The 14,788-nt window shown below is 39.9% G+C and overlaps 2 protein-coding genes across 2 annotated transcripts in view; both read left to right on the plus strand.

The window, feature by feature from the left end:
* The window catches only part of LOC140140597 (uncharacterized), a 56,331-nt gene extending 48,238 nt beyond the window's left edge, over positions 1 to 8,093 (plus strand). The window contains 1 exon segment of the mRNA XM_072162357.1: positions 6,374 to 8,093. Coding sequence (XP_072018458.1) covers positions 6,374 to 7,906 — 1,533 coding nt within the window. The 3' untranslated portion in view covers positions 7,907 to 8,093.
* A 2,052-nt stretch (positions 8,094 to 10,145) lies between these two features.
* On the plus strand, positions 10,146 to 14,557 carry LOC140146195 (uncharacterized). Its single transcript, XM_072167977.1, has 2 exons — positions 10,146 to 10,293; positions 12,711 to 14,557. Exon 2 carries the CDS (start codon positions 13,069 to 13,071, stop codon positions 14,392 to 14,394), a length of 1,326 nt encoding a protein of 441 aa, XP_072024078.1. The 5' UTR covers positions 10,146 to 10,293; positions 12,711 to 13,068; the 3' UTR covers positions 14,395 to 14,557.
* The last annotated feature ends 231 nt before the right edge of the window (positions 14,558 to 14,788 follow it).

The raw sequence follows: 14,788 nt of genomic DNA on the forward strand, positions 1-14,788 counted from the left end.
ACCGACGCTAGCATTGTAGTAGCGCACTGTGTCTAATAATAATAAATTAATATTAATAATACAAAATATTCTGATCATGTGGATTTTTCTTTCTTGTTTTATTTCTTATCATTATTGCTTTTCTATTTGTTAGGCCCACAATTTATTTTCTTATTTCTCCCTTTCATTTTCTTTATTCTTCTCATCAGGAGATTTTTTTTCCTTTTCTTCTGCTTCTGCTTCTGCTTTATAATTGGCACCGCCTCCGTAGAGTATCACGCCAATGGAGGGTCAGGGTCAGTTAGATGTGCTGCAGATGTAGATGTGCTTTCAACCTTTCTTTGAATTGAGTTGCTGAAGTAGATTCGATGACATTGGGGGGCAGGGCGTTCCAGTCGACTATGGTTTTTGGGAAATATGAGTTCTTAAATGTTTCCCGTACTGGCAGTCAGATGTTTATAGCATGCCTGATGTATGCGTGTACTCCTCGATGGAATCAGCCTTTTGTTTGCTGCTGTGACAAAAAGTTCTTCATTTCTGATTTTATATAGGCCCCTAAGTTCGTCAATCTTGAGGCTTTTCTTCTTTCTTGAAGAGTTGGCCATTCAAAATTATGTAGGCCTAGTTCTTCCTTTCCTTTTTTTCTTCATCTTTCTTTTCTTCGTATTTTTTATTAATTTCAATATAAATATCTACAAAAGTATGAAAAATAAAAGTACCCTGAACATTTATGCATGGATTTTAAGCAAAATATTGGCAAAAATATAGAGCACTTCCATAATGAGCTATAATGCCTCCAATACCACCCAGGCCTATAATATGATATATTTCAGACAGCATAAAAATTTGTTACATAAAATATTACTTAGGCCAACTTTGTCAACTTTGTCATTTTATTTCCATTTTCATTTCATTGTATTCCATTTCAACTTTATTTAATTTCAGGTTGGAGATGAAACCAAATAAATAAATCTGAATCTGAATATTGAATTGCATTTTTTTTTCACTTAGTTAATTTTCTATTAAATTTTTGCATTTCATTTAATTTATTTCAATTCAATTCAATTCATTTTAATTTAATTTAATTTAATTTAATTTAATTTAATTTAATTTAATTTAATTTAATTTAATTTAGTTTAATTTAATTTTATTTTGTGTGTGTTTTATTTCAATTTCGATTTTAACTTTTTTTACAAGGATTAGGGCGGGCATATATAGAGCTATATACATAATTCTATTAATTGTAATGTTTATTTTCTTTTTAATTATTAATTAATTAAATTTATTTATTTTTATTTTTTATTATCAATTTATTTATATATTTATTTATTTATTTATTATTTTATTTTCTCTCGTTTCTTTCTTGTTTCATTTCTTTCTTTTTTTCCCTCCAACTATTTTGACATAATAGTCGGCCCGGCGGCAGCCGACACGTGCTGCTTGCGGACATGACATACTGGTTTGCGATCGATACCTATCATCAATGCATCGTGACCCCGACTTCCGATCGATGTCATTGAGTGGATAACGGTCACATGCACGGAGAGGGAACAATAGCGTGAGTGTTTGATTGACAAGGTTACCTGTCGTCCCGTAGACGCTTGTAATTTTTGTCGTCACATCCATTCATGCATTGGAGTGAAAACAACTTATCGCATATTTTTATTTGCAGAGAGTCGAACCTGGCACAATAGTGTGATAGCTTGTGATACACTCCAGAGTTCAGTGAATGCGAATGTTTTTTTCACTCCAGTGCTATGCTATAGCTGCCTGATAGTCAATTCAGGGACAGACTTAGGTTTCAGTTTTCTACTGGCCCTCCGGGCCAGTGAAATGGCAAATCTAGTGGCCCTGCAATAAATTTACTGGCCCAGCTTTTTCAATATGTTCTACTGCAAAAAAAAACCCCAACGTTTTTGTCGGTGCTTTGGGGGAACAATCTATATCAATTTTTAATCATTTATACAATGCATGTGTATCATATCGCAAAAATCGAAATTATTTGATATTCCTCGTTTTCAAAATGCAATTCGATATATCTGATGTGCTCTCACAAAAAATATGTGCAAACATCACTATCCGAGCCCTTAAAGTCAAGCAAACCTTAACATTTTAATTTGTTTTGTACCGTACTGAATGTACTCAATGTAGAGAGTGTAGTCACTAACACAAGTTCAGTCAGTAGTCGTGCCTTTAGTTCCAAAAGTTTCAAACTAGGCGGTATTTGCAGTATCGCTATCATCATCAGATATAATTATGTAGCGCATGGAAGAGCTATAAGTAGTACATAGGCCTACTACCATCGTAAAAAGCGGCCGTATATTTCCAACTTGCTAGCAACGCAAGAATAAGAATATATATATTAAAATATTATACAAAAAAAATCATTGAATAAAGATATAAATTTCAAGTGACAGGCAGTGCAGAAAACTGTATAAATATGACCATCACTGATATCTTGTCTCCTAAGTGTTACATAAAGCTCAAAAATCTAGTGGCCCGCCGGGCCAGCACTGTTGGAAGTTTACTGGCCCGACGCAAAATCCACTGGCCCCGGGCCACCAGGCCACTGCTTAAATCCGACCCTGATAGTCATATAACGACCAAATGATACGGTAAATGACGACTATCATGGAAGACTGAGTTCCGCAGTCTAAGCTGCCCGAGCGAAGTAAACCACCGCTATTGTCAGCCATAACAATATAAATCTCAGGTGCAAACTCTGAGGCTGAGTTGCTTTATTTGATGAAAAACGGCCGGATCTTTGCTTTTTACATTTCGGGCCCCGGGGCCCATAATATTTGGCTTATGGGGCTCATGTGCATATGTTGAAATATAATTCTCAAGTGCTATCAGCAGACTCAAGCTGGACATTGTAGCTGCTTTCTTAACGGAGTAACGGCCGGCCCTATGTTTTAGCGTTTGTGACACATGGGGTTCATAAACACCTCAAAAGAAATAAGTCCCCCTCTGAACATGTCGTCATAACATCGTAAGGTTTCGTTTTGTACCAACTAAACTAACTTTGAAATAATTATATGACTGTTTACTAAGTGCTGTGTGAAAATGAGAGATTTCCATGACTTCAGGGCTGAATGAGCCTAAATTGAAGGCAAAAGTGCCCTTTCCAAAAGTCACAAAGTAGGCCTATGCTTGTTAACTGCAAAGCGTATTGGGACAAGGAATGGAACTGACCATCTTACAACTCACTGTGCTGAACTCTGCACCAAGGTGATTTGCATGGCTGAATGATCAAGAATCGATACACATTACAGTAAATGTTCACTTGGTGAGGATTTTAAACTGCACTCAAACACATGGGGTTTCCATTAGTAACAAGCCATGAATCAACTTTTGTGACAAGCATAGGCTTACTTTGTGACTTTTGAAAAGGGCAGTTTTTGCCTTCAATTTAGGCTCATTCAGCCCTGAAGTCATGGAAATCTCTCATTTTCACACAGCACTTAGTAAACAGTCATATAATTATTTCAAAGTTAGTTTTGTTGGTACAAAATGAAACCTTACGATGTTATGACGACATGTTGAGAGGGGGACTTATTTCTTTTGAGGTGTTTATATATATACATATAACAATATAATGCTGAAGACCTATTAGTGTACCAAATCTAAACCCTGTAGCTCCTTTATTTGCTGAGAAACGACCGGCCCTTTGTTTTAACATTTGGGCCTCTGGGGCCCCTAGCCTTAAACATCTGGGGTCAAAATGGGCAAAAGGCAATTAACAACTTAGGGCCCATACATGTACCACATATGAGCTCTAGTGCCCTTGTAGTTTTATAGCTAGCCTTGTCAATCTGTTGCCCCTTATTTTAACATTTGGGGCCCTGGGGTCCATAATATATGACATGCGTATTTGTATATATAGAGCACCCCTGGATCTATCAGGTCGTGTTCTCACTACAAACATGGGGTCTCGTACCTAGGTCCGAATCCACATTAAAGTGGACCCAGTCCACATTATTTCACGTTCTCACTAACACCAAAATGATGTAGGATCGACTCCACTTACCCGGATGTTATAATATCAAGCACTTCAATGCATGACCATGACGTCACGAATTCTGTTGCAATGCATGTTTTGAGCCGAACTCACAGCACAATTAAATCAAACTTTACTATAGACTATCAATTTTGAAAGATCATGTTTATTTCCAGGCCCCCTGATATATTTCTTCAAGCTATGGATATGTTATTTTGTGATATATGTATAATTTGGAAAGATCTGAAATAAACAGCTCATATTTCTAAAAACTTTATTTTATATTTTAATAGGCCTATATACGTGTAAAATATATACGTGTTTAAATATTTCTATATATTGTATAGGCCTATAGTACAACGACGGCCATCAAGGTTGTACATACAACATTTCCGGTTTAAGTGGATCGAGTCCACTTGTAAACGCGTTCTCACTATACTGTTTGATACCACGTCCTAGGCACGAGACTGCTACATCCTGGATGTAGGATCGAGACCACTTATTTCGCGTTCTCACTATACTTGGAAGTGGACTCGATGTAGGATCGAGTTCACGTCCTGGTATTAAACAGGCATAGTGAGAACGCGCCCTCAGTGTATCAACTCAGGGCCCTGAGGCTGCTTCATTTAATGAGAAACAGCATGCTTTGTATTTTTACATTTGGGCCCCTGGGGTCCGCGACCTTTGATGTGCAAAGGATAAATCTACGGGGCACACCGACACCGCCTGGCTAATAATTATTTGGTGCAGAAGGGACACTAAAATGAATACACGGGATCGATACACGTGAATTGCTATGCACGATTTTGATATCAGACGAAAATCTTCTGATACCGGGTTAGAAAATGATGAATATCTCCCGTCATGATTTTTTTTTTCTCAAGAAACCAGATTTGGTCTCATAAACTTGGAAATACGTGTTGAACAGATATGATAGTCGCTAGAATGCGCTTTGAAAATTGGCCGTGCGCTTTGAACTCAAAATTTGACCATTTTATATTGCGTTGGTCCTGTTATGGACTACAGCGTGCCCGGGGGGATCACTCAAATATGACATTGTACGCATGCGTGACCAAATTTTTTCATGAACACCCCCTAAATGAGTTTTACCCTAACAGCAAATTAAGCCCCTTAATAAGGTAATTTAATATAGAATTTACCCCCTAATGAGTTTTTTGGCCAGAAAAAATGAAAAAATTTACCCTTTTTGGACTCGTAATTTACCAAAAATTTGAAAAGGTACCCTAAACAAGTTGTTCAGTTTCAGAAAACTACCCTTATTCTTGAAAATCAGTGTTTTTAGACCCTAAATGCGTCACTCGCGTAACTCGCCTTGCCTAAAAAAACACCCCATTTTCCTTGTTTTTTTGGTCACGCATGCATTATGTGAGTGGCCCCCCCGGGACAGCGTGCAGCGTGTAGTACAGCTGCACTCACTGTAGGCAGTATAAAAGTCGATGACCATTGACCTCAATGGGGTATACAAGCTTAATCACGCACAACCAAGATCGATTACCCGGCTATTGTGAGTAGCCTTAGTTATGTCCCTCGACTAATTATTAGTTTAAAAGAGCTTTAAAGGTTTGAACCAAATGGCTAATCGTGGCTGTGGATTTAACCTACCATGGCGATTCCTGCCATGAAGATATAGGGTCGAAGACACTGTGCGGGGTAGGGCTCATAAGTGTACCACATATGGGCCCTGTGGCCCTTGTAGTTTTAGCGCTAGCCTTGACAGATGTTGTGTTTGATGGAGGAGGATGAAGAAATGATGGCAATATACCTGTTCATGCTTCGCATGCGGGTATAAGTAACACCATTAAAAATGTGAATTTCCTTCGTTTTCCATACTGTCACACGATCGCACATCTAGGCCACCAGGCATTAACATTGTTTAAGCTCGGTACTCGACCAACCATTTGCGAGAGCGCTGTTATGAAAATCATATGAATAACAGAGGGGGGGGGGGGCACGTGCCAATTCAGTATCGATTTTGCCCCTCTCCTAGCGATGAAAGTCAAAATGTTCGCCCCCATTTCAGCACAAAATCAATTGAAAGATCAATTTTATTCAACTACATCCTAACCAAAATTAATGAGTGAAGGCCCATGATTTGTGCAAAATTTCGCACGCTTTGCACACACTTTCAAGAATTGGGGAGGGGCGCCATTATGTGTCCTTAGCCCTGGGCGTCACAACCCCTAGCTACGCCACTGTGAGCATTTTAACTGTTCAATAATTTTTCGAATCTACCATCCAACCAGTGAAAAAATGATATGTCTGGTCAGGTGTAGGATCATAAATGCTAGTGATAATTTATTTCTATCCTACTGAATGACGGCAAAAACTTCCTACTGATGGCAAAACTTCTTATCTTTTTTGTTTCGCTTGCAGGACATTCAACCTGCTTCATATGTGATGACGACACTCCAATATTGTCAAGCGATACCAACAATGTTACAACCATTGAGATGTGGATTCTGTAACGCTGTATTTTACTCTCTTGACAAACTTTCACAGCATAAACGCAGACACAAGATGAAGTATAGAAAATTATGTTGCAACAAGAAATGTGTTACAATGGAATATTCCCTTAAAGAACACATCAGAACTCATAGTCATACCAGAGAGAAACTTTATCAGTGTCAATATTGTCACAAGTGCTTTTTGAAGAACAGTGGTCTGAAAATGCACATCAGAACTCACACCAAAGAGAAACCCTATCAGTGCGAATATTGTCAGAAATGTTTTGCACAGAATGGTGATATGAAAAGACATATCCGAACTCACACCAAAGAGAAACCGTATCAATGTGAGCACTGTCAGAAATGCTTTGCAGGCAAGAGTGAACTTACCAGTCACATCAACCGAATTCACATCCGACGAGTTCACAGTAAAGTGAAACCTTATCAATGTGTGCATTGTCTTAAATGCTTTGGGCGCAAATTTGACCTTACCCGACACATAGGTCGAATTCACAGTAAAGAAAAACCATATCAGTGTGAGCACTGTCAGAAACGCTTTGCAAACAACACTGATCTGACCGTACACAGACGAGTTCACAGCAACGAAGCATTTCAGTGTGACTATTGTCAGAAATGCTTTTCATTTAAACTTGCTCTAGAAGTACACATCAGAACTCACACTAAAGAGAAGCCATATCAGTGTGAGCATTGTCAAAAATATTTCGCTGATAAAAGTAATTTACAAAACCACCTCCAAACTCACACCAAAGAGAAACCATTTCAGTGTAACTATTGCCAGAAATGCTTTTCACGTAATAATACTTTAAAAAGACACATTAGATGTCACACCGGAGAGAAACCATATCAATGCGAGTATTGTCAGACAACTTTTGCACAGAAAATTGATCTGAATATTCACATCAGAACGCATACTAATGAGCAGCCGTTTCAGTGCGAGTATTGCCAGAAATGCTTTGTGACTAATTTTAAGCTGAAAATGCATATCAGAAGTCATACCAAGGAGAAACCTTATCAATGCGAGTCTTGTCAGAAGTGTTTTGCCGCTAAAGGTAATTTACAAAAGCACTTCCGAACTCACACTCAAGAGAAACCGTATCAGTGTGAGTATTGTCAGAAATGTTTCCGAGATAGCAGTTATCTACCAATTCACATCCGGACTCACTCCAAAGAGAAACCCTATCAGTGTAAGCATTGTAAGAAATGCTTTGAACACAACATTGATCTGGCAGGACACATCAGAGCAGATCATGTCAACGAGAAGCTCTATCAGTGTGAGCATTGTCAGAAATGCTTTTCAACTAGTACAAATTGTAGAAGACATATGGGACTTCATACCAAAGAGAAACCATATCAGTGTGAATTTTGTCCGAAAAGCTTTGTGTGTAGCCGGTATCTCAAAAACCATACTAAAATCCATACCAAAGAGAAATTAACTATGTGAATACTGTCAGACATGCTTCGCCCGAGAGAGCAATACCTCGCTCCGTACCAGAGAAATACACAAGAATCATACCAGAGAAATTTTATGTGTCCGTATTGTCAGAATGCACACTGCAGTAAGGCCAAAAAAACAAAGGTTTGTCTCAAAGCTCACGAGTGGTTTGAAAACAAATGCGAAATGCGATTTTTTTGTGTGAATTCCCGACTTATTTATAGGGTATTTTGAGAAAAAAATCAGAATTTTCCGACGATCAATTTAAAATTTTGACCTTTCGTATTGAAAAATAGCTAATTTTTTTTGGTGTTTTGGGAAAAAAATCCATATCTTCAATACGAAAGGTCAAAATTTCCAATTGATCGTCGGCTTTTCATCCCACCTTTTCATCAGATTTATAAAGTTTACTTCGAGTACTGTTAAATATCAAAAATATTAACTTTCAATGATTTGCCATAAAATGTGTATTACATTGCGAATCAAAATTATTTGATTATCAGAAGGACATTCTTCGTATTCAGAATGCAATTCGATATGTCTGATGTGCTCTAATGTCCCACAATAAATACTGTCCAAACGTGATGCAGCAAAGAGGAAAACGGCAGCTGCAAGATGTGCATCCCGGGCGGCTGAAACACCAAAACAGCATGGAACAGCAAACCAGAAACAGGCAGCCGCAAAACGTGCATCTCGGGCGACTAAAACACCAGAACAACGTGAAACAGAAAAGGGCAGCCGCATCTCGGGCGGCTCAAACGACAGAACAGCGTGCTGCAGCAAAACAGATAAATACCACATGCCAACCGAAAAAGACAAAAGCAGAAACATTGTGCTCAAATCAGCAGGAACCCTTTGGATGCACAGCATATTGTTCCCCCGCCCGGGCTGCCAAAATCGCTTGCCGCCCCCTCTCAGCGTGCTCCCCTCCTTTGAACCCAATTTGCAATACTCTGTTGCAAACCTTAGGCCTATTAAAAATGATCTGGGTACAATAATGTGGCGAGCAGGAAAATTTGCATAGGCCTACTACTTAAGCCTTTTTTGAGCGATTTATTTCAAGTAAGAGGTGCCCCCATGAATGTGTGCCAAAAATCGGTTCCCCCCTCTCGGTTTACCAAAAGTTGCCCTCCCCCCATTTTACCCTCCCACCAGGGCCCATAATTTATTGCACAGCCCCTTAGAATGCTTTAGGAAAACTTTTTTAGATATGAGAAAGAAACGAAGTCGGTACAGGCGAAATGAGTTGAGGACGGCCGCGTAGTGGAGGGGGCACACCACTAAATCAATGCGCCATTTGTGTAACCCTAATGAGTTCCGGTAAAAAACAGAAACTTTTTGAGGTATTTTGGGCTGGTCTGTAGACTTATTAATCAGAAAGAGTGGCGAATTATAGCTTAAATAAAAGTGTAAAGCCTATACATAAATTTGAGTCGCCAAAAAGTCGCATTTTTATAATTATTGAGAAAATAGGTCCGCGAATTAAAAAATGGCAGAATCGGGTTTGCAGTCTTGAGAGCATGTCAAAACAGTGAGGGCGCTGTTCGCGGCCTCCTAGCGGGAAAACGAGATGGAAGAACCCCCATACATTGAAACATATGTTAAACTTTCATCGATTTGCAATCGACTGGTCATCATAAAATATTTTAAAACGAGCCCAAAAGGCCTCAAAATGAGCAAAGAAAACCGGTGTTTTTACACGTGTTTCAATGGGAAGATTATTTAGTGGTGTGCGCCCTGGACCGTACGAGTTTCGTCAATAGGCGACGGGCTGTAATTAAATTATCACCAGCTGGGTGCACTACACTAAATCCTTCCGCATTTGGTGTAAAAATAGCGCCTATGCGATATATCGGTGTCCCGAGGGGACCAAATTTGAGTGACTCTTGGTTGCTTTGATAAAAACGATAGAATAGAAGCTCAACATTACAAATCTGTTCAGAAAATATTCCGAATCGAATGTACATGGGCAATAGGCCCTCGGAACAATATCAAGGCCGGAACTGGTAAGGAGGCGAGAGTGTCGGCTGAAATTCGGGATGGCGCTGTTCAGGAGTTCGTATCTCTGAAGTTTGTCTCAACTTGTCCAAAAAAATCAAATTTAAATAAAAGTTTCATCTTTATTTAAGACGTTGATTCGATCAAAATATTAAAAATGTTGTTACATGGGGTAGAAAAACAAACTTACTTTTTCTTGTATTTTCCCGTGTCACTTTCAATGGGACGATTATTTAGTGGTGTGCGCCCAGCTGGAACCGTCTTTCTGCTGATGAACTGCTCTAGTTTCCTACATAGCCTATTTGCGATTTATTACGATTTAGGGAATATAGATCGAGTGACAGTGAACTTCCCCGGAACTTCAGCTAACTGCGATGCCCCTTCGATAGGCCCTATAGGTAAAGTGTGAAAACTAGAAATGCTGAGTGTGCCTGGTTTTAATTCTGTGGCCTATAGGCCTACGCATATCGCATCATGTTACTATATAGGCTACGTGTAGGTGTGTCGATGTAGGGCCTACATGTATCATCATCATGTTCCCGGATCATGTTGCGTTACGATATAGGCCATGTAGTGTAGTAGGCCTATGTGGATGTAGGCCTACAACAACATTAACCTGTTGATAGGCCTAGCCTAGGTAGGCCTAGGTCCAGTGTTGGAGGACTCGGGACTCGGACTCGGACTCGAGTCCTTTTTTTCAAGGACTCGGACTCGGACTTGGACTCGGAAGCTAAGGACTCGGACTTGGACTCGGACTCGGACCCCAAGGACTCAGGGACTCGGCTTCGAGTCCTCCTCGAGTCCGGCAAAATAGGGTCTTTTTAGGTCTTTTATTTTCGTTCATTGTAAACTTCTTCTTATGCTTGATCAATGATCACATGATTAATTTAACTAAATTTGCATGCAAATAAATTAGGTTTGTAAATAAAAGTACAACCAAAAAGCAAGATTGCTTTCAGTTAGCCTATATCTTTAATTGGTTAAATTGATTTTAATAATAATCGTTTGTTTTGACATGACTGCTTTGTTAGACACAAGTCTAGAATGTACATAAATAATAATATCCTGGGTCACTCAAGTTAAATTTTGGTAGGGGTGGGCGATGCCGAACTTTGGGAACTAAGAACTAATTTGGGGGGAAAATAGGGGCGGGGAATAGGGGCTTGATGAACTAAAATTTCAACATTTTTGTGTAGGTTTGTGAACTGAAATTAGGCCAAATTATAGGCTTTATCATTGTTTATCGGAGCTAACAAATTCAAAATGTTTCCAAATTTGAGCTAAAGAGCTACAATTTAGTGTTAGGCTCAATGAACTGGAGCATGATTGCAAATGTGGGTCTTATGGAACTGCCGGAGAGCCTGAAAAAGGGACCCTTGACCGCCACACATACCCGTACGACCTTTACATATACGAGTGTCCCCCAACCCCGGAATAATACTGCATAGGCCTACAGCCAGATGCAACACCCCTAAGTTTGGCACCTGAAGTTTGGTAGTGACGTAATATTTTGATTGTCATAGTGCATCTTTTGCCTCTTCAAAACACAAGCCTAATAAGTTACTGTGAGCCTGTGATTGTACTCTGTTTCCAAGGTATGCTACCTAAGGGGCTGCATAAAATTATGAGCATGGGGGAAGTTAAAATCGGGGGTAAGAATTTGTTGACCGATCGAAGAGGGAGGGTGGAAGCAATTTTTGGTAAACCGAGAGGGGGGAACAAACAATTTTTGGCACACATGGGATACCTTTCAAATAAAACGCTCCAAGGCTTAGAAAACAGTACGGAAACCCTTACATTTATATGCAAATTTCCCTGCTCACTGCGCTCGCATCATAGACCTATATCTAAACCATTTAAGGTTTGTAAATTGGGATCCCAAAAAATGGCACGTGCAAAGGGGGGTGCAAAGATTTTTAGCAGGCCGGGAGGGGGGGGAAGCGATTTTTAGCAGGCCGAGAGGGATAAGCATTTTTTGCAATTTTACCCCTCCTTGGGTTCCGCATAATTATTGCACAGCCCCAAAACAATACTAATAGGCATGCTAGGTGGGACTGGCAAATTATATATTTACAAGAAAATATTATAGAACTAAAATTCTGGTTAAGTAATAGGCCTACGTTGATAAAGAATTGGTGAAAACCCCGGGGCTTGAATTTGATACATAAGGACTCGGACTCGGACTCGAACATTGAGGACTCGGACTCGGACTCGGACATCAAAATTGGCAGGGACTCGGACTCGGACTCGGACTCGGACACCAAGGACTCGGACTCGGACTCGGACTCGGATGACGAGGACTCGACTACAACACTGCCTAGGTCTATTTGTGCCCTTTTTTATTGGCCTAATGTCACTAAACTATGCTGTCTAAAACTACTTCGTTATCCTTGTTTTGATGTAAGCCTACATGTACATGCATGTGTCTTGAGTTTGATTCAAGGTTTGTGCGACGACAATTGTAACTATATGTGACGTCCCATGTCAAAACTAGACACGTTTGTGCAGGTTATCAATTTTGAGGTTTTTACATAATTATGGCCATGTGTTTTGAACTCGACACCCATAGCGTTAATAGGCTACATCACAAAATATTATGAATTTTTACACCAATCAAGTTTCAAATTAGAATATCAATTTCAATAGCATATTTGAGTTACTGACAATTTGGCCCAGATTTAGAGAGGATGAAGGATCCAAAAAGGGCGGATTTAACATAATTTATGTAAGCCTAATTCTTCATTCCCACCACCGTGCCGTGATGTAATGACTAACCCTGGGTGATTAACCTTTTCTTTCTCTTTACCACCCGCAGGAAATCGGAGGGCAGTGCAATATAAGAAGTGATAATACCAGTCATACAAAATGTATATGATATTCTTCAGAAGCATCGCATCAAATATGTTAATCCATGAATGACAAGCAGACATCGTATTTAAATAGGCTTATCTGAACTTGATGGTCATTGTAAACTCTTTGTATGGGTTGTCGCATTCATATTCTTTGATGTAGTATTCTATACAAACAGGAGGGGTTTGTTTCGAGTAGGTGGAGCAACGTGCAGCACATTCCGCGGTAGTGGTCATTTGTTAAATAAATTGATGATCGGTGATGATATAAATGCCTTATACGTTCTGAACATTGTTATATAATAAAAGGTGGAAATTATAATCATGTCAAACAACACCCCACCACCACCTGTTAATCCCACTGCCGCATTGGATAAAGAGATTACCGTTGGTTGTGGACACTTTACCCTCGAAAAGCTTGACATCAAAGACACACACACCCTCATTATTGTCATTGAAGATCCTGGGGAGGAATGTGACGATGAAGCAAACAAGGCAATGATGAACAGATTGGCCAAGGGTGGTATTAAAGTCATCTACTTGGCTGTAAACGGCGACAAAACATCCCGTGAACGTCTGGCACGCTGCGACGACATGAAAGTATCCCCTCCTCAAGATTCTCGTCATGCAAAGCAAGTTGGACTTGAAGATTGGGACACCACGTGCTTGATGAACATAGGTGATTTGGCAAATAATCTCGACAAGAAAGGACGTGTCGTTGTTCAACACAACGCCCCAGTTTTTGGAGAAGATGAGGATCACGTTGAAGGCCTTGCTTATCATTTGGAGCAAGCAAAACGCAGAGGATACGTCGACTTTGTATACTTTACGCAAGGGACTTTTGGCAAATGCGTAAATAGCGCTGACGGCAAAGGAAAAAAGGCCGCCAGTCGACTCAAGAGAAAGGCTAAGGACGCTTTTTATACTGATTCGACCAAAAACATGATGTTTTCGTACAATTCAGCCAAGGCGCTAGGCGAAGGCGTTCTACGTGTGTCCGGTCTCGTTTTTGTTCAAAATACACTTGCACGAGCACCGGCTCATGGGTTTTGTCGTCATCTCGTTGGTCCTCGTGGCGCAAACTACAACTCGACCAAAAGCATGTACACGAATGCAAAGAAGGACACAAACCCCGAATGGGATGCCATCAAGCCAAGTCCCAAAGCAATTGCGGCGGCTGAGGCGTATTGCGACCCAAAGAATCCAGAAAATTTCGCCAAAGCCGAAGAATTTTCCGCTTCCAAACGCGAGATGTTGAAGCAAACACGTCAAGATCAAATTGATGGTTTGGCGAAGATGCTGCAGGCGTTCAATGTTCTCTTTGGCATTGATGAGGGAACTGTTCTTTACTCATCTGACAAGAGGTGGGAAAATGCGGACAAGGGCGGCGAATTTTACGGTATTTACAAGGCGGTATTGGATGCAATGAAAGACAAGCCAGATGCGGAATGGAGTCCGGCGTACGATCCAACGTGTGCTGCCTTGGTCTATGCGTTCTTGTGTGACGAATCAGCCTCCAAGAAAAGTAAAGTTGCGGAGTGGTTTGACGTGAGTAAGAAACCCGAAGAGGACGATATTTTTCCGGCGACGTGGAAAGGTGTAGCAACATTGGGCGAAGTGACCAAAGAAATGACTGATGGGGAATTTTAATGTATATATATATAGAACTTAGTATTATAGTTAAACATAATGTCTTAATTTATGTTAGACGTTTTGGAAATATGTGCCTTAATTAGCGTCAATTGGATGGCAAGTTTGTATATTTTAACTAAAAAAAGGTCACCCAAAATGCCCGTATGGGGTATTGGATCATATGGGGGGGGTGCTGGGATGAGGGGCAAAATTAAATTAAACATAGTCCAAATTCACTCAAAAATATTATTATTTATCCTAAATTAATTATAAAGGATAACCAAAATGTAACATTTGTGTGCGTAGAACCTAAGATTATAGTTATAAAGTTGTGAAGCTAGCTATAAGCAGCATTTGCATGTTGCACAGGGGTTATCAAATAATGTTGCTCCGATTTTTGTAAAACTAGCTT

This window comes from Amphiura filiformis, chromosome 2, assembly GCF_039555335.1.
Source record: "Amphiura filiformis chromosome 2, Afil_fr2py, whole genome shotgun sequence".
In the NCBI taxonomy this organism is placed as follows: domain Eukaryota; kingdom Metazoa; phylum Echinodermata; class Ophiuroidea; order Amphilepidida; family Amphiuridae; genus Amphiura; species Amphiura filiformis.